The sequence below is a fragment of the Theobroma umbraticum genome, unplaced genomic scaffold (genome assembly GCF_002168275.2).
Source record: "Theobroma umbraticum cultivar Fairchild unplaced genomic scaffold, ASM216827v3 scaffold_51.0, whole genome shotgun sequence".
Lineage (NCBI taxonomy): Eukaryota > Viridiplantae > Streptophyta > Magnoliopsida > Malvales > Malvaceae > Theobroma > Theobroma umbraticum.
In genome coordinates, this window is record NW_018397260.1 from 3,375,454 (window position 1) to 3,395,444 (window position 19,991).

Here is a 19,991-nt window from a genome sequence, read left to right on the forward strand (position 1 = left end):
ATGTTTTAGTATAATTTTATAGTGAAGATGTTTTTATATGTTTTCATTATATTTAAATGATATGTTTTTATTATGCATTTTAATAGTAAATTATACAACTAATGTTATATGTTAACTTGCAAGTTTCTTACAATATATGTATCTTATTTTATTGAAGAAAAATATTTATATTCATTAAGGTTGTATTACACAAATATTAGAATGATTGAAATTTATACTATAGTAAACCAAAAAGTTTACTAATGATTTTAATATTTGGCAAGACCGATTGGACCATCTTGGATAAATAATGATGTAAAAAATTATTGAAAATTCATATAATCATCTATTAAAAAACTAAAAGATTATTCAATATGATGAATTCTCATGTGTTACTTACTCTCAAGGAAAATTTATTATAAAGCCATCAGTAGCTAAACTTGGGATTGAATCATTTACATTTTTTAAATGTGTTTAGGGTAATATATGTGGACCCATACATCCACTATGTAGACCATTTATATATTTTATGAATTTAATCAATACATAAAATAAATGGTCACATGTGTGGTTATTATTATCTTGCAATTTGGTTTGCAAGATTACTTGCCCAAATCATTTGTTTGTGAGTACATTTTCCTGATTATGTAATCAAGACTATGTCTTGATGATGTTGGTGAATTCACATCTCAACCTTTTAATGAATATTACATATTAGTTGGAAAAACTGTTGAACAATCCGTTGCTCATTTCATACACAAAATGGTCCAGTAGAATCTTTTATTAAACACTTCCCATTTCTACTTGGGGGCATGTCATTTTGCATGTAGCAACACGTGTACGCATTATACTAATGAGTTATCATAAATTTTTTATTATATAATTGGTTTATGATTAGGAATAAAATATTTCTCATATAAGAAATTTTAGATGTGTGATATCTATTCCAAGTGCTCCATTAGAACGCACAAAGATGCATCATTAAAGGAGGTTAAGAATATATGTTAAATACAAATCTCCATCTATAATTAAGTATCTAGAACTATTAACAAGAGATTTATTTACAACAAGGTTTGTTGATTATCATTTTGATAAAACAGATTTTTCAACATTAAAGGAAGAAAATAAGCATTTGGAAAAAAACTTTTCTTGAAATGCATTATCATTATTCAGTTTTGATCATCGTACAAATCAATGTAAACTTAAAGTTGAAAAGATAATTCATTTGTAAAATATAACAAATCAATTACTAGACGTATTAATTAACCTAAAGAGAATAAGTAAATATCATATACTAGCTCCAAATGCTTTTATTAGAATTCATGTCTCTATAAGACAAAACACACTAGAAGCGTGGGAAATAAATCTGTTCTAAAGATAAATTCCTCAAAAAAGAAAATAAACAAATATAGAAGATGGTTAGAAAAAGGGAACAGAAACTTAAGAAGAGACATTTGACATAATTAATAAATTTTCAGAAGAAATTCAAATATCTAAAATCATTGAAAATGAAAAGATCTCAATAAATTATATCATGATAGGAAAAGATGAAACCAGAGTGAAATAAATACTGATGATATTTTTACATATAATGTAGTGCTCAATATTATGAAAAAAAATAAAGATCTTGAACCTACATTTATTGAAAAATGTAGATATAGAAATCATTGACCAATGTGAAAAAACGTAATAAAGGTGAAACTGAATGAACTTGTAAAATGTGAAATTTTTGGACCTGCAATCCATACAACAAATAAGATAAAACTAGTGGGATCTAAATGTATATTTGTGTAAAAATGAAATGAAAAAAAAAAAGATTGTGAAGCACAACTTCTCACACAAGGTTTTACCCAAAGACCTAATATTGATTATAAAGAGACATATTCTTTAGTGGTGAATGAAATTATATTTTTATATCTAATTAGTTTGACAATACATGAGAAAATTAAAATGCGTCTAATGAATAGAGCTACAGCCTATTTATATGGCTCATTTAATATCGATATCTGTTGAGTTTTAGGTTGACTAGAATTCTATATCTTATTTGATTAGAATTTTGGTTTATGTACAACATTAAGCAGTTGTATAGTTTTAAACTTCTTATTCCACATAGAGTCCTAATCACATTCTACTTTGAACTTTTATACTATAAAAATGAATCTCTAGGCTTTAGAATTGCAAGCAGTGCTTTGAGAGTCTTAGAGAAGGGACACTTTGTAACTCTGTTTTTTGCTCTAGGTGGAGTTAGAGTGGTTTGGGTGAGTGTTCTTAGGAGGTTATTGGGAAAGAGTGTACAAGGGATCTTGGGTTGGTTTAGGGAGCCATAGAGGTCAATTTATTGTACTTTAATTTCTCAATAATATAAGAATAGTTTCACTCTGTGGACGTAGGCAAGAGTCAAAACCACGTAAATTCTTGTATTTTTCTGTTTGCTTCATTTCTCTGGGTTTTATCTTTGTAGTTTCTTAGGCAGTTTTCATAACAAACTGGTATCAAAGCTTCGGGTTCGGTAAAATTCGGCTTTGCATTGGAGATAATGTGTTTAATCATGTTATTGATGAGGATTCTGCTTCAAGGTTGTAGACAAAGTTAGAGAAAATTTATTTGACGAAAAGTCTTTCTAACAAGTTGCAACTTAGGCGAAAGTTGTATCGCTTAAAGATGGAAGAGAATGGAGACCTCATGAAGCATATGAATGAATTCGACGGGATCATTGATCAGTTGAAGAAAGTTGATGTGAAGGTGGAGGAAGAGGAAAAGGCATTGTTGTTCCTAGTTTCGCTTTCAGACTCCTATGAGGCATTTGTAAAATCTCTGATATGTGGGATGGATACAATAACGTTAAAATAAGCACAAACAACATTAATGTCTCGTGATGCCTGAAAGAAAAGTAAGGAAGGGGATAGAGATCCAAGTGGCTTGGCATTGGTAACTGAGGTTCGTAGGAGGAAGTCAACTGATAAGGGATCTAAGGGTGGCAAGTCTAGATCCAACAATGTTCAGTGCTTTCGATGCAAAGGGTATGGACATATTAAAAGGGATTGTCCTACAAAAGGGGATGAAAGTAACGAGAACAAAAGTGAGTGTGCTTTTGTTGCTGAAGGTGATGATTGTGATGTCTTTACAATCTCAAAAAATATGGATGCAAATTCTAATTGATATTTAGATTCTGCTTCTGCCACTCACATATGTTATCAAAAGGACTATTTTGATTTACTTCAAGAAGGGGTGGCTGGGAATTTGACTATTGGTAATAAATCAATAGTGAAAGTCATGGGTCTTAGAATAGTAAAAATCAAAATGTTTGATGGCGTTGAGCGCTCTTTGGGTGGTGTGGCCTATGTCTCAGAGATGCGTAAGAATCTAATATCATTAAGCCTGTTAGACTCTAAAGGGTATGGATATTCTGCTTGTGATAGAATGGTAAAAGTCACACAAGGTGACATGGTCCTGATGAGGGGGAATCTATATAATGACTTATATCGTCTTGAATGTGAGGCCTCGAAGGGATGGGAACAGTGCATAGGAGATGGTAGCTACCAAAGTGAGATTTCATTTGTCGAGGAGATGATGAAAGGTTCCCATGATGTAAACGAAGGTGAAAGGACGAAAAATCTTGCTAGTGGTGAATTGGAAAGGTCGTCGAGGTCCCTTTTTGAAGCCAATTAGTGCCATTGACTTGATGGCTACACAGGTGCATTGGTCGTTTTGTAGAATCGAGCGTTGGACCATGCTTGATTCGGTATGTGTAGTCGTGGTAATTATAAAGGCTAATGTTTTGAAAAGTTTTGTGCTTGGAGAGTGATTCAAAGTGTTGGAAAGTAGGTGGAGTTAAGAAGTTGCAATTGAGTGCGACTGGTGGAAGAAGTTTAAGGAGTTTGAATTCAAGTCAAAGGTGGAGATTTGTTAAGTTTTAGGTTGATTAGAATTCTATATCTTATTTGATTAGAATTTTGGTTTATGTACAACAGTAAGTAGTTGTATAATTTTAAACTTCTTATTCCACATAAAGTCCTAATCACATTCTACTTTGAACTTTTATACTATAAAAGTGAATCTTTAGGCTTTAGAATTGCAAGTAGTGCTTTGAAAGTCTTAGAGAATGGATACTTTGTAACTCTGTCTTTTGCTCTAGGTGGAGCTAGAGTGGTTTGGGTGAGTGTTCTTGGGAGGTTATTGGAAAAGAGTGTACAAGGGATCTTGGGTTGGTTTGGGGAGCCATAGAGGTCAATTTATTGTACTTTAATTTTTCAATAATATAAACATAGTTTCACTCCGTGGATGTAGGCAAGAGGCCGAACCACGTAAATTCTTGTGTTTATCTGTTTGCTTAATTTCTCTGGGTTTTATCTTTGTTGTTTCTTGGGCAATTTCCATAACAATATCTATATGAAAACCCTTGAAGAATTTAAGTTGCCTAGAGTACACAATTCTAGGAAAATTTATTTGATTAAATTAAATAAATCTTTTTATGGATTAAAGCAATCCGGATGCATGTAGTATAATTGCTTTAGTAAATATTGGTTGAAAAAAGGATATAAATATTATCCTACATGCTTATGTGTGTTTATCAATAGATTTGGATTTGAATTTATTATAATTACTATTTATGTAGATGACTTGAATATTATTGGAACTCCAAAAGAGTTATTAAAAGTCGTAGGTTGCTTAATGAAAAAAATTTGAGATGAAAGACTTTAGAAAAGTAAAGTTTGGTTTGGATCTTCAAATTGAGCACTTAGCAAATGGAATTTTTTTTAATCAATCAAATTATATAGCAAAAGTGTTAAAACGATTCTATATAACGCACATCCATTGAATTTACTAATGGTTGTACGGTCATTAGATGTGAAAAAAGATCCTTTTCAACCTCGTGAGAATGATGAAAAATTTCTTAATCCTAAAGTGTCACATCTTAGTACAATCAGAGCACTAATGTATGTTGCTTGCAATACATGAATTAATATATCATTTGTTGTAAATTTATTAGTAAAATATAATTCTTTTCCAACTCGAAGACATTGGAATGAAATTAAACATATACTTTGATACCTCTTAAGAACAATGAACATTGGTTTATATTACTCAAATATATTTAAAATTAAGCTTAATTGGTTATGCAAATGCAGAATATTTATCTAATTCATACAAAACTTGATCCCAAATAAGTTACTTACTCACATACGAAGGTATAACTATTTCATGACCTTCTGTAAAACAAACTATTATTGCTACTACTTCTAACTGTGTAGAAATTTTAACAATTTATGAGGTAAGTCGTAAAAGTATCTAGTTAAAATTTATAACTCAACATATTCGAGAAACATGTGAGTCAACCAAGAAGAAAATTCCAACAACATTATATAAGAATAATACCTCTTGTGTAGCTCAATTAAAAGAATAATTTATTAAAGGTGATAGAACAAAATATACTTTGTCAAAGTTCTTTTTCACTCATGATTTTCGAGAAAAATAAGATATTAGTACTCAACAAAATCTTTCAAGTGATAATCTAATAGATTTATTCACTAAAATCATTGTTATTGTAACATTTAAAATATTGGTATAAAATATTGGAATATGTCTTTTTTAAAGATCTTACATAATATAGTCATCAGAGAATGTAAAATACACAGAGTATTTGTTTTTTCATCAAGCTTTTTCCCACTAGGTTTTTTTTATTAAGGTTTTTAATGAAGTGGTATTGCAAAAATAGATTCTTGAAAAGAATTATGTACATTTTGTCTTTCACTTAGATTTTTTTTTTCAAAAGGTTTTTTCCTAATAAGATTTTAATGAGACATATTTTTTATAAAATAAACATCCAAGGAGAAGTGTTATAAATATTTGTGTGAATGTCCATTATGTCACTACCCCATAGTTCAATCTATGCCCAATAGTCGAGACAAATCAAGTAGCCCAACAAGCCATATATAAGAGTATAATTTGATTTGAACTCTTAAATTTGATTATGTATACCTCATTTGGATGTAGATTATATTGGATTAAAATTTGAATTTAATCCATCCAAATCAAATCACTTAACATTATTTTCTATCTTATAAATTCTATCTAGATAGAGTTTAATCATTGGTAAAAACCTACTCTTAAATAAAATCTCTTACTTTATTAATACTTTTTTCTCATAGATGTTTTTCATGATATATTTCACAACAATTTATGTATTTTTAAATAAAAATATTAATATTTTGTTTTATCTCATATCTATTTTTAAAAACTTTAATATTTATTATTAAACTCTTGTAAAGTTACATTTGGCGAGCTTTCAGTGCATTAAATTAAATCCAAATTTAAATCATTTGCACTATTTCAAATCAATTACAATCACCGAATTAGGGCTTCTCAGAACAGTTTTGATGGGGCTGAGGGAGTTGGCCGATACAGTAGCACCATTTTTATTACTTCTTTCAAATAACTTCGTGTGCGAATCATTTTTGGTTCAAAAGTTTCATATGGGTATTAAGACAACAGAATACTACAACTTGCTTCATTAGAGGGTAAGAACCCCACTAGCGTGTCTTCAGATGCCAAAATACAGTGATTGGTGGTACATTTTTTCAGAGCAATTTCTGGTTGACCAACCTTGCTTGACCTTTAATGATCCGGCATCGCCATTCCAGAGCTTTAATTGGCAAATTCTAACACTATAAAATCACACCTTAATAGTTGTACAGGTTCCTGGTGCTGGCAGGGCAAACACGTTATTAGATAATATCATGATATTCCATGAACCTATACAAATACTTGGAGAATACAACCATTAATACATTCTTATGCATTTTCCTTTAGCTGGGCCAGAACAGCATCACCTTTGCTCAGTGCAGCAGCAGATGCTATGTTACTTCTTCACCAGAGCAAATTGATAATTAGTGTTCATGTAAGTGGGTTAGAATCCATTTCTTAATTTCATCACCTTCTACAAATAATCAAAAGCAGAATTGAAACTTTCAATTTGCTAATCAAATTAATTTGTATAAATACCTGGACAAACTTGGCAAAGCCGGGTCAATCCTTAAAGTTACAAATATCAAGCTTGTTGAAAATATCGAGATGACCTTCGTTCGCATATTGGGTTCAAGAAAAATATATGCAAAACCATATCCATACATAGTGATCTTCTTTAACCTGTTAATTCTATGTATGCTGGCTATAACATATGTAAAGAACTCTGAAGACATCAACAAATCAGAGCCTGAATTCTTTAATTTTCTAGTTTGTTTCACTCTTATTCCACTCAGTACCCTCTATCCCATGCTGTAAGTGAATACAGCATTTTTCTTCCAAGTCCCAAGTCAATAATCTCAATATCAAATATATATCTCTTCCTCCATCATGATGTAACTGATCTGCCTGGAACATATATACATGGTTTTTTATTCCAATCCAACTGCATCCGACAATCTTCTTCAACCTTGACTTCATGGCCTTCCTGACTCGAATCATTCCCTCCCATCTACCCCTCATCTCATACGCACGATTCAACACCAAATAAGGTAAAGATGACTGTGGTTCCAGCTCTATCATCTTTGCTGCCATACTTTCAGTAAGATTCGGGTTGGCATAAGTTGCAGTAGCAAGAACTATTGATTCCCAAACTAAATAACTAGGATGAAAAGGCATTGCTTCTAAAATATCACATGCTTCTTTGACTTTACCAGCATGACAGAGCAACTCCACAATGCAGGCATAATGCTCATCACAAGGTATAACTCCAAAATTTTCCTCCATTGATGAAAATATACTCATTCCTATATCTACAAAAGCACCATATCTGCAAGCTAATAGAACTCCAGCAAGAGTTATTCGATCTGGTGCTGGACCTTCTCTGAGTAGTTCCTTATATATTTCCAAGGTCTCAACAGCTCTGCCATTGTGAGCTAAACCCGTGATTAATGTGTTCCAAGATATTATATCCTTTACATGCATTTCGGAGAAAATCTGCATTGCTGGGTCAATTAATCCAATTTTAGCATACATATCCACAAGTGAACAGGCAACAATTGATTCTGACTCAAAACCTGATTTTATCACCAAAGAATGGACTTGATGTCCTTGCTCTGCAGAAATAAAGGCTATACAGCTCAGAACAATACTGACTGAGAACTCTGTAGGCCTGCAATCCTCCCTCAAGGAGAGCACAAAAAGTAGCAAAGCATCATCCTGCAAGCCATGCCTTGCATAGCTTGAGATCATAGAACTGCAAAGCACAGAATCCCAACGTTCTACTTCTTCAAAAAGCTTAACAGAATCCTCTAATATGTTGCATTTTGAAAAAAGGTCAATAGTGGCACTTGAAACAATGGAATTCAAGACGAATCCCACTTTGACACAGAGAGCAAAGATTTGCCTACCCTTATCCAAATTTCTCAAATTAGTACAAACAGAAATCACATTTGAAATTGTAAACTCATCAGGTGAATAACCAGCAAATCTCATCTGATCAAACTGTTTCAATGCCATGACTTCATAACCTGAGTTACAACAACCCGAAATCAATGAATTCCAAGACACAACATCCACCTCTTCCATGCTAAAAAACACACCAAAAGCATAATCTACCAAGCCAAGCTTCCCATACATATCAATTAACGAATTTCCAATCACCAAATTGCTCAAACCAACACCACTTGTAATCATGTTACTATGAATTTCCTTCCCCTGACTGGCACACGACACAAATGTTGTCAGAATTGAAAATGTAAACTTACTGGGTCTAACACCGAACTTTTGCATTTCCTTAAACACTTGCAAACCATAACCCCAAAACCCCAACCACCCAGAACCCGAAATCATGGAGTTCCAACTTACAACATCTTTCGCAGGCATTTGATCGAACAATAAACATGCTTTCTTAAAATGACCAAACTTTAACAACCCATTCAACAAAATATTCCAAGATATAATATTTTTGTCATTTATCTCATCAAAAACTTTGGAAGCATCGTTAAAGGAGCCAACTTTGAAGTAAAGGTTAACAAAGCAATTACCCAGAAAAGTTATGCGACCGAATCCAAATTTGATCAACTGGGCATGGATTGTTTGGGCAAATTTAATGGATTTTAAGGATAAACAGTGGTTTATGAGGTTGGTGTAATGAGAAAGAGAGAATTTTTGAGACCCATATATAGGTTTTAGAAAAGGGCGCATGCATGGAGCAAATGTTTCTTTGTTCTGTATACAAAGCAGGAATATGACGTTGATTCCTCCCTTTTAGGGGGGGTAAGGTTTTGGGATTGGCTCTTTTTATTGTTACTCTTCTCTCTTCTAGCTCAACCCAAATTTAACAGAGAATTGTGTTTGGACTAAAATCTATAGCAACAGGGATTTGCTATGGCTTGAAGTTTAACGGTTGCCTTTGTCTTCCCTCCACGTTAGGACCAAAGCAGTTAAGCCACGTGAGCATAATGACCTTGTTCCGGTCGGTAAAATTGAACTGGGAAAAACAAGAGGCATTCATGCAAGAATTAAGAAAGAAAATTAGAGTAGAGGTAGCAAGATGCCAATCTGACTTAAGGAATTGCACTCCAAAATCCAACTCCATTATATTACCTTAGTATAATAAAATAGATTCATCCAACTTGATTTGATTTTAAAATAATTCCATGTAATATAATTTAAATTACCCGAAACTTAACATGTATTATAGTTTGTATTTGAATCCATCCTAAACCCAAATTAAGAAAGTAAAAACAATTAAATATATACACACAAATATGCGGAAAATAAAAGGTTAGAAAGTTTAGATGGATCCAAATATATTCAGTAATTAATTGAATAAAAAAATGTGAAAGAGAGGCAATCAATTAATACATTATTGAACTTCATCTAAATTAAAATATTTGTACAATTTTTATGTTTTCTTTCCTTTTTTTGCGTTACAATAAATTTTGCCACATGGCAGAAATAAGTAGGTGTGACTTCATCATCGGCGCGTGCCGCCTCAATATTTGTGCTAGCTGTATTCCCTCTCCTCCGTTGCTGACAGGCACCAATGAGACAAATCAAATGTAACACTCCGTCGTATTTCCATCCTATCGTCAGCTATGGACATATTTGTTTCTCTTCCCTTCTTTTATCATCTCACGATGCAGAGTATTAGAGGCTGGGATCTCTATAAAGCAGCAGAACAATCGCATTGCGATTAATTAATTTCCTCAAATCTAAAGCGACCTGTGAAAAACACAGTACCACAAGCAATTGCCAAATACAATATCCCACAAAAGACCAAAATCTCTCCACTGAGCTTGGTGAGTGAAGCAGGTGAAACAAGGTAGCCCAGCACAACAATGGTGCAACCGGTATTGTTTTATGTGTAAAGCATGCGGTATCAAACTATGTCTCGCAAGGAATAAAATGATTTCTTTCTGCTTACCAGTAGCTGTGCACGATTGACATTTAAAGGGTCAATTAGTGCAAGCTGATCAAGAATAATACATCTCATTTTGGAGAGGCATATCGGTTTTTGTTTTTCTGACAACTCTTCGGCCACCTCAAAAATGCTTGTTCAACTCTCAGCCCAACTGCAACCAGGATTCTTTTTTATTTGCTTTTCTCTCATTATACTTCTAACTGCAGCTGATGTTTCCCATTCACCTGAGGTTGCGAATAAGCTTGATAGTTGTACATAAGCACCGGAGTTTTCAGGATCAAGCTCAATAATCCGCTCTGCCACCTTCTTTCCAAGACTTTTATCTCCATGAGCAACACAGCCTCTCAAAACTGATGACCACAGGCTTACATCTTCCTTAAAAGGCATTTGTTCTATAAGATTCATTGCTTCCTCAAGGCAACCAGCACGGGCATAGAGATCAACCATGCAAGAGTAGTGCTCTATCCCAGGATCAATATGATAGTCCCATTTCATTGAGTTGAACCACTTTCGTCCCTCCTCTAGAAGTCCACAATGATCACAGGCAGACAGAACCCCTGTAAATGTTATGTCAGTTGGCCTTACACCAGCATTTCTCATTTCATTAAACAACAATAGTGCTTCAAATCCATGACCATTAGTAGCATAACCCATCAGCATGGAATTCCAAGAGATTTCATCTGATTTTGTCATTGTGTCAAATATTTTTTGCCCATATTCAACTAAACCACACTTGCAGTAGAAATCAACAAGGGAAGTAGATATTATCTGATCAGATTCAAGTCCAATGAGAGTAGCTTTAGCATAAACTTGTTCGCCAAGTTCAATACATGAGATACTAGCACAGGCACTAATGACACTAGCCAAACTAAACTTGTCCATCCTCAGGTCTAGTTCATTCATCTTACAAAATATATCTAATGCCTCAATTGGACAACCATTTTGACTCAGACCGACTATCATTGAATTCCATGATATCAGGCTTTTAGTTGGCATCGTCTTGAATAGATGCTTTGCATCTTCAATTCTTCCACAACTGGAATACACAGTGATCATACAGTTAAGCAAGACTGTATCATAGGCTTGGAGCTCACTAAAAAATTTGCAAGCATCATTAGGCCTTCCACACTTGGAGTAGGCATCAATCAGAGTGCTGGCAATGATAACATCACGGATTACTCCAATTTTATGAGCATGGCCATGCATTTGCTTGACATGTTCAGAGATACATAAACTACTGCAGGCACTCAAAACAACTGCAATTGAAGAAAAGTCTTCCTGAACTCCCTTCTCCCGCATCTTATTAAAAAGAGCTAATGCCTCAATTTCCTCATTATTCAAAGCATGTCCAGAAATTAAAGAATTCCACAAAACGACACACGGATCACTTATTTTATCAAATAATCTTATTGCATCAGTCATTCTGCCACAACTTGCATAACCTGAAATCAATGCCGACAAAGAGAAATCATCAGGTTCTTTCATCCAATTCAAAACACAACTCGCACTATCCAAATCACCACATTTTCCATATAAATTTATCAGAGCACTCCATAACACTGGATCAAATTCTAGTCCCTCAACCACCATATGTGCATGAATCTGCTTCCCATATTCAATAGCTCCCAAATCAACGCATGCCCCAATAATAGTTGCCAACACGAATGAGTCACCCAAAGATCCCAAGTCTTTAAACAGCTCAACAGCCTTTCTTGCATTCCCATGACGCGCGTAACCATGAATCATTGAATTCCAAGCAACCCCATTTTTCCTAGGCATGTCATCAAACAAACCCCTTGCAACTTCTAACTCACCTGCTTTGGCCAACCCTGAAATGACCAAGTTCCAGGAGAAATCATTCTTATGCGGCATCAACTTGAACAACTCCAATGATTTCTCTTTGTTTCCTGATTTCATGTACCCTTCAATTACTGTGTTCCAAGAAAAACAATTTCTGTGTGGCATTTCATCGAACAATTTCCAAGTCTCAGTCATAGTACTGCAGCGCGAGTACATTTGTAAGAGGCGGTTTCCGATTGTAATAGTGGAACTAAGGATACCCTTTTTGAGGAAAAAGGAGTGGAGCTGTTTTCCTAGGACAATGGAGTGGTGGGTGTTGCAAGATTGAAGTATACGTGCATAATTTTGGAGATCAAGTTCCATGGTCAGGGGCGATAGCCCTTTGGTTTTCGGTAGATGATTTTATGTGTTATGGTTAATAGACAAAGAAAAAGACTATAAATTGTCCTTTTAAACTGTAAAAAATATTTACTCCACCTTTGAGTTTGAGAATGTAAATGGCGGCAAAAATGAAACTGTCAGTACCTACCCGAATAGGCAGGTTATGAAGGGCTGTCAGCTGGAAACAACTATTTATAAGGAGCGGTTAGGTTTCTTTGGGATAACATATGAGATGGTCTTTTTTGAGAAACCGATGCTATTGAAGTTCAATAGTTTCGTTTCCCTTATCATGAGCTCTGCCAGAAACGAAAAGTGCTATTAATAGGAAGTGACACATTACCCTAAAGAATATACAGTAATGTCTGGTTTTCCATGTTACGGAGGGTTAAAAATTCCTCAAGATTCTACACTCCTCTGCAGCGAAGATTGAATATTACAATTTACGTGAATAACAAGACTATACAGAGCTATTAAAGGATTGAAGAACGCACAGAGGAGCCTACAAACTTTGGTTCTCGAAAACTTGATGCCAGACTTCAAATTTCAAAAGTTTGGAGGAGTGCAGCATCTGATCAAGGAAGCATGCAACGAACTTGAACTTTATGCTGCAGGAATTAGTTCTGCTGAAACATTTACTTTCTAACTTTCGTCCCAGGTGCATGAATGCACTCCGAGCATCTCTTATTAATCAGCATGTGTAGTTGCTCTTAATTCAGCTTCTGAAGTAGATTTGAGCTCTAATGTTCAGGTAACAGCACAATGTATGCTTACATTCCTTCCAAGTTTTCCTAAAAATGGCATTATGCATTCTGTTTCCATTTGTGACTTGCCAAGCAGTCTGAATATACTGCCTCACAGCAGTCGTCACATGAGTAACTGACTTCAGGTTTTGCCACTTCACATTGTTGAGTTCTCGCACGTGATGTAATAACCCTTGGCATTCTTATATGAGGGCATTTCTGGAGAACTATGTTCCCATTCTAGTTGCCTATGGCCTAGGCAACTGCAGAACACAACTACTATCTGTCAACAATTCCCTACCTACCCATTTTCCTTCTGTCCTTGAGTTCAAATCTTAGTAGGGTAGATGGATTCAATTGATTATGTTGTTCAGCAGCCCATTCTCCAAACCTCACAGCACCATGCTTTTCGCATGCATCAAAGACTCTAGTCAACATTGCAACGGTTGGCTCAAATGGCAAACTCTTAATAAATTTCTCGAGCTCCTCCATGCACCCACACTGGCTATAGAGTTCAATCATACACTCATAGTGCTCCAACCGGGGTATAATGCAATAGTCATTGCTCATTGAATTGAAATACTGCTTACCCAGCTCAGCTTCATGCTCACATATGCATGCAAGCAGAATACCTTGAAAGGTGACATGGTCTGGTTTGACACCTTCCTCCTCCATCAAGCCAACCAATTCAAGTACCTCTCTGCCCCTTCCGTTATGACAACATCCAAAAATCATGGTGTTCCAAAGAACCACATCACGTGAAGCTGCCTCTTTGAAAATCGTGAGAGCATATAAAACGCAACGACATTTACAATACATGTCGACCAAAGCTCCTCGGATCACCATATCCAGCTCATAACCATTTCTAACCATGAATCCATGGATTTGTTTGCCATGATTAAGTGCAAACATATTTGCACAAGCTGCCAGTAGGGTTCCAAAGGTAAATTTGCATGGTCTTGACTCCCATTGCATCTCATTAAAAAATGTCATAGCCTGCTCACTCCGATGATGCCGAGCATAGCTAGTCAACAAAGCATTCCAAGAAACCGTATCTCTCTCCTGACTCATTTGGTAAAACCAAACTCTGGCACTGTTCAAGGTCCCACATTTGCCATACATGTCGAGAAGAGCATTACCAACAAAGATATTGGAACAGAACCCATGTCGGTAGATAAATCCATGAACCTGTTTCCCCATTTCAACATCTGAAATGCCAGCACAGACATTTAAAATTAACACAAGAGTCACATGGTCAATTTCTTTGGTCATTCTGCGCATAAGAAAAACAAATTTCAAGGCATCTTCCCATTGAAACAAATGAGTATACCCTGCCAGCATTGCATTCCATGAGATTACATTTCGTTCAGGCATCATATTAAAGAGCTCCCTTGCCTCTCTAGTTCTCCCACTCATAGCATACCCTGACATAATTGCAGTCCAAGAAATCAAATCCTTGGAACCAAGTTGGTCAAATATCATACGAGCACTCTCTAATATCCCACATTTCACATACATACCAATAAGTGAACTGGAAACAACTTTATCCCTCTCAAAGTTCATCTTAAACACAACTCCATGAATTTGCATCCCTTCCTTAAGTGCAGACATGCTTGAACAAGCAACAAGAGCATTAGAGAATGTAAAATTCAAAGGTGTAAAATCTTCTCGGAACATCCTAAAAAACATAGATACTGCCTCTTTTCCATCCCCTATCTCAAGATACCGTCTAACAATCACATTCCACGAAACATCATTTGGATTCTCAATCTGATCAAAAATCCGCCTTGCATCACTTATAACTCCACATTTCCCATAAACATCAACAAGTGAACTCCCCAAAACAACATTGTTAGAGTAACCATACTTCACAACCATTGCGTGAATTTGCCTCGAAAGGACAAGCTCTAAAACAGCACCGCAAGAGCCCAAAACACTAGCGAATGTGATCTCATTTGGAAAAATTCCTTCCCTATTCATCTCCGAAAACAAGCACAAAGCCTTCTCTTGAAACCCATTTCGTGCATACGCTGTTATCATGGTATTCCAGGAACCCCCATCGCGTTCAGGCATTTCATCAAACAGTTCCCTTGCGTCAACCAAACACCCGCATTTCCCATAGGTTTCAATAGCGCGGTTCAAGAGGAACACTGGAGGCAAAGGGCAGAAGGTGACTAAGTGCGATTCAAGCTTTCGGGCTTCAACGATAGCATCGTTTGCGGAACAAAGGTGGAAAAGACGGGCGTAAAGAGAGTGAGGGAAAGGTTCAGGGTAAGCAAACAGGATAGAAACGGCTTTTTGAAGACGACCAGACTTGAGGTGAGTGAGGATTGATTGGGTTACGGATTTGAGGCTGTTGGGTTGGTTTTGGGGTTTATGGGTTTTGTATTGAAGGAGACGGTTGAGCATAGAGGCTGCATTCACAGCCATGCAAATGCCAAAAACAGAGGATTCGATTTTTGTTTTTTTTTTCTCTTTTTTTTATTTTTTATTTTTTTGTATCGTGGTAGCAAAAATCATATGTTCAACCATTTATACATTTGGTTTCGATTTGGTACCCTATTAGATGATTCTTGACCATGGTTTAGGGGTCTTTTATTTTTTCCATGGTAAAGCATAAAGGAGGCCTATTTAATTGTACATCATAGTATACCTATGTAGGCATATATTAAAAAAAAGTACATTACTAATAATTTTTTAATTTATGTTCATATTTTAATTATTCATAAAAAAAAACCCTATACATTTACAGATTAAATTGTTAGTAAAAGAATGAACTTAATGTTTAAACCAACCGCTAACGTAGATAAGATTTAAATGTGCAAGTTTTATATTCAAGTTCTTGTACAGCGAGTATCCTCCAAAAAAGTGTAGGATCAATATAAGGTATCGGATTCCACTAATTGGAATAAGAGTACAAGTTTGATCGGCCACTTTGCAAAGCTGTTGGAAGTTGGAACCAAAAGAAAATTGAGAAAAGCTTCGCATAGATATGTCAGCAGAACACTTCCCTAACACCATATTCAGCCCATATGCCCATGAAGATTTCCTCTACACACCAAGGTGCAGTCTACAGTCGAAATGAGAAACATGATGTCCCCTTGAGTATGATTAGAGAAAAGGGAAAAGTTTTCAATCTCACACACAAAGAATATATAGAACTATAGTTTAAATGTTGATTGCTATGCTAAGAGATTTCATTCACAGACCGCTTGTTCATCTTGGCACTGCTGTTGAATCACTTGTGCTCATTTCAAACAAACCTCAGCCCAGCTGCAGCATCTTGGAAACCAAAATCATGACCCATCTCTCAATATAAGTGAAAAAAAAGAAAGAAAGAAAGAAAGAAAGCACTCTTTAATTAGAATCTCTGAATATTATACACAGGCTTAGCTGCATCTCTCTGCTGTGACAATTCCCTGTACCCTAACCATCGACATTATTGGAAAGATAATTACACATTGCACTCCATTTTCAAACAAGGCTAAAGGCTCAAGGCTGCCCTTTTATCGCGATGCTTTCCTTCTCATAGAGGAGATGAAAGCCAAGCAACCGCTCCTCCCATGCCTGCATTGCACACAACAAAATGTTACACAGCTGATAAACAGTGGCCATTTCAACTTTGCTGCAATCTCATGTTCAGATACAGTAATCTATGTAGTTGTTGTAGCTGAAATTCCTGCATTGAGCTAAGTAACTAACAATTTAGTGTAACCTAAGCTGTTCAACCGGTGAAGCAAGTTTCTCAGCAGCTAGAACAGTGCCAATTGATATGCCAAATATTGTTAATTAAGTAGCTTTTGACTCTTTGGCTTAAGCATTATTTGCTGACAGTAGCAATACCTCACCTTCAAAATGGAGGTGTCTAGTTCGAAATTTGAATCTCTTGCCTTTACCTAATTGTTATACAAGAAAAAAGGGTTCTTTGCTGCAAAGCAAACTATTTTAGTTGCAAACGAATATGTCAAGTAAAAGTAAAGGAAAAAGCCGCGGACTTGTTTGAAATAAAATAAAAAATGTACGTTGTTGTATGTGATTTTATCTCCCTTTGCTTCCCTTTTTTACTTTGACTATGATAGGAGGCCGTGAGGTGGAAAATTTCGGCAGATGAAATTTTCATCTATATACCCATTCTAGAATTTTCAACAAGAAATTTAATATTACTTGCTACACGTAATCAGTCGAATAAGGCCAATGACTCTGCATCTCAGCATCCACAGAACAGAGTCCTCTGCATCCCAATGTAAACCTCTCTCTAAATTGATGAAATAATTGAATCTTCACCCTAAAGTTTAACAAATTCCCTGCTAGTTTTATGGTAAACAACATATTGAGCTTAGTACTAATTATTGAAATGAAATTTAATCATTAATCTTTTCACTCAAATTTCATTTTCCTTTTGTTTGGCCTCCGTTACTCCAAACATTGATTCCTAGATCTTCCCCTAAAATCCACCAAGTTTAATTTGAAAACTTTGGCTAATACCCAATGGTATGGAAGCACAAAGATCACCAAAACGTTTCAGCTATAACATACCTGCTGCTGCTATTGCTAATGCTCCTGCAGCTGCTGCTGCTACTGGTGCTGCTACTGCGGCTGCTTTTGGTGCTTCCACTATTTATAGTCGATCTACCACTCTCACTCTCACTCGACCCCGATCTCTTCTTCCACCACTCCTTATCTACATTCTTAGCAGATGCATCTGACACTGCTGGCTTTGGAGAAACTTTAGAATTGTGATTTGTAGCAGAATCATTCTTTATCTTCTTCTTTTTCTTAGACCTCAACGAAACTGGAAACACCATTTTCAGAAGAAGCCCTCCATTATCTATGCTCCCACTCCTAATAATTTGCGGTTTCTGATTGTTCTGCTGCTTCTTCTTCTTCATCTCCTTCTCTTTCATGTATGTATCTTCATTGATCACACCTCTCCCTTCAGTAAAACTCTCCTCTTTTGGTTCAACAACCACAGGCTGATGCTCCACTAGATCTTTCAAGGAAAGTTCATAACAGGACTCAGGCATTCTACTAACCATTTCCATAAGCTCCCTTTGGCCTCTAGCTATAGCTTGAGCTTTCGATGATGGTGATAGGCATCGATAATTAATGTTTTGTCGATGCGGAGGACTCCTGGAAGGACTAGTACTCCACAAAGGAGGAGTGGATATCCCAGACTCATCTTCCATCACGGAAGTTTCAGCAGGGAACCTCCCCCCCATGCTGTTGCAACTCCTATAATTTACATAGTTTTGAGCTGTATTCTGGACTCTAGAATCATAACTGTCACTCAATCTCCTTCCTATGTGGTCCGACAAAGTGACTGGAGATCTGGGCAATTTTGCGCCAGGATCAAGCATGTTTTTTGAGGAGGAAAATTGGGGGGAAGGCAAAGGCAGGGGAGTGACTGAGGCTTGTTTAAGAGAAGGTGGGTGCAGAGGCATTATCTTCACCAACTCTTTTAGCCACTTTGTCATTATCTCTTAACAAATAGTTTTAAATAGGGGCATAGCTCAGGGAATGGCCTGGGGGGTTGGGGGTTCAGGCTCAGAAAGTCAAGAAATTCTAGAGGGCCATCCCTTTCTCATTTTTCTTTCCATTTTTCTTTTGTTTGTCTTTTGAGGAGATTTTGCCTTTGTTTTCTTTTTATCTGGATTTAAAAACACCCCTCTTGTCCCCCACTTCTTGTTTTCATGCTTTGACTTCCAGCTCTATCTGGACAACGTATCTAACAGGTTCACCGTCAGGTAAATATATAATCTTTGACACTTAATAAATTATATTTTGGTGATATTATCCATCTCATAATTAAATAAAGAAAGCCACCACCCTTTGATTTGTTTAATTTGGTGATGGAGAACATTGATAAAAGACAAAGTATAGACGTATTATATTTTCTATTTAAACCAGTTGAATTCTGAATGAAAATTTACTAATTTTACAATTAGAAAGATACATGTAAACAAGAATTTTACATAAAAAAGAATATTGACATAATCATAACCGAGAATCTATTAAGTTTTTGTTCTTCATTTCCTGGGCCTTTGGGTAATCATTTTGTTTGGTTAAGCCTCGACCCACTCCTGTTTTTCAGTGATTGGTGGTGTTTGTCACCAATTTGGTGATTTAATTGGTTTCTTTAATCAGAAATGGAAGGCTTTAGCCTTGACACGTTTGGGGTGTCTTTTGTAAAGGGGTAGGCTTGACTTCTACTTTATTAACTTAAACAAGCTTTTCCCTGGGTTTACTTTTAAAAAAGAAAAAAAAATCTTTGGATGCTTTTGCAAATGATGGCTGTAAGAGAATGTGATTGGTTAAGCAATCAAATCCAGAGTGTTGGACAACATTGCTAAGAAAGAGTAGGTAAATTCGTTACTATTATTATTTTAGTGCCGTATAAGCTGCGCAACCCTCGCCTGGAGCCTGGCCATTATTTTACTAATTGGCTACACCTTTTCAATGGCAGAAACCAAGTAAACTATTTCACCATTGATGTTTCTTTTTTTAGTTTATTTTGGATAAAACATATACACAATCAGGTTTGTGGAGCCAAATTCTATTAAATCATGCAATTAACATAAAATTATAAAAGTAATGCTTAAATGAAAAGTATTGTAGCAGCCAAACTCATTATTGTGAGGAGCGTAATACAAAGTTTTGGCTGCAATATAGAAAAGTTATGGCACTATCTATGACGTGACCAC

General features: G+C 35.6%; 4 protein-coding genes across 5 annotated transcripts; all 4 read right to left on the reverse strand.

Annotated features, from left to right (window-relative positions):
* Nucleotides 1-6,467: 6,467 nt before the first annotated feature.
* LOC110416919 (Tetratricopeptide repeat (TPR)-like superfamily protein) lies at nucleotides 6,468-9,304 on the reverse strand. 2 transcript variants are annotated; one of them, XM_089783652.1, is made up of 2 exons: nucleotides 8,988-9,114; nucleotides 6,468-8,662 (listed from the first exon to the last, which is right to left on the reverse strand). In XM_089783652.1, exon 2 carries the CDS (start codon nucleotides 8,635-8,637, stop codon nucleotides 7,210-7,212), a length of 1,428 nt encoding a protein of 475 aa, XP_089639778.1. In that variant the 5' UTR covers nucleotides 8,638-8,662; nucleotides 8,988-9,114; the 3' UTR covers nucleotides 6,468-7,209. The 2 variants fall into 2 exon arrangements, with proteins under 2 accessions (XP_089639778.1, XP_021284736.1); XM_021429061.1 differs by having other exon boundaries at nucleotides 6,468-9,304.
* A 452-nt stretch (nucleotides 9,305-9,756) lies between these two features.
* Nucleotides 9,757-12,799, reverse strand: LOC110416289 (Pentatricopeptide repeat (PPR) superfamily protein). Its single transcript, XM_021428241.2, has 2 exons — nucleotides 10,373-12,799; nucleotides 9,757-10,111 (listed from the first exon to the last, which is right to left on the reverse strand). Exon 1 carries the CDS (start codon nucleotides 12,530-12,532, stop codon nucleotides 10,505-10,507), a length of 2,028 nt encoding a protein of 675 aa, XP_021283916.1. The 5' UTR covers nucleotides 12,533-12,799; the 3' UTR covers nucleotides 9,757-10,111; nucleotides 10,373-10,504.
* A 93-nt stretch (nucleotides 12,800-12,892) lies between these two features.
* Nucleotides 12,893-15,850, reverse strand: LOC110416288 (Tetratricopeptide repeat (TPR)-like superfamily protein). Its single transcript, XM_021428240.2, has one exon. It carries the CDS (start codon nucleotides 15,718-15,720, stop codon nucleotides 13,588-13,590), a length of 2,133 nt encoding a protein of 710 aa, XP_021283915.1. The 5' UTR covers nucleotides 15,721-15,850; the 3' UTR covers nucleotides 12,893-13,587.
* A 247-nt stretch (nucleotides 15,851-16,097) lies between these two features.
* LOC110416290 (uncharacterized) lies at nucleotides 16,098-18,888 on the reverse strand. The gene is made up of 2 exons (XM_021428242.2): nucleotides 17,827-18,888; nucleotides 16,098-16,857 (listed from the first exon to the last, which is right to left on the reverse strand). Exons 1-2 carry the CDS (start codon nucleotides 18,762-18,764, stop codon nucleotides 16,797-16,799), a joined length of 999 nt encoding a protein of 332 aa, XP_021283917.1. The 5' UTR covers nucleotides 18,765-18,888; the 3' UTR covers nucleotides 16,098-16,796.
* Nucleotides 18,889-19,991: the final 1,103 nt, after the last annotated feature.

Excerpts from the sequence above, each read along its gene's own strand:
- LOC110416288 (XM_021428240.2), bottom strand. The coding sequence starts at position 15,720 with ATGGCTGTGAATGCAGCCTCTATGCTCAACCGTCTCCTTCAATACAAA.
- LOC110416289 (XM_021428241.2), bottom strand. The coding sequence starts at position 12,532 with ATGGAACTTGATCTCCAAAATTATGCACGTATACTTCAATCTTGCAAC.
- LOC110416290 (XM_021428242.2), bottom strand. The coding sequence starts at position 18,764 with ATGACAAAGTGGCTAAAAGAGTTGGTGAAGATAATGCCTCTGCACCCA. Across the intron at positions 16,858-17,826 it reads ATTAGCAATAGCAGCAGCAG|GCATGGGAGGAGCGGTTGCT; the intron begins GTATGTTATAGC and ends TGTGCAATGCAG.
- LOC110416919 (XM_021429061.1), bottom strand. The coding sequence starts at position 9,147 with ATGCGCCCTTTTCTAAAACCTATATATGGGTCTCAAAAATTCTCTCTT.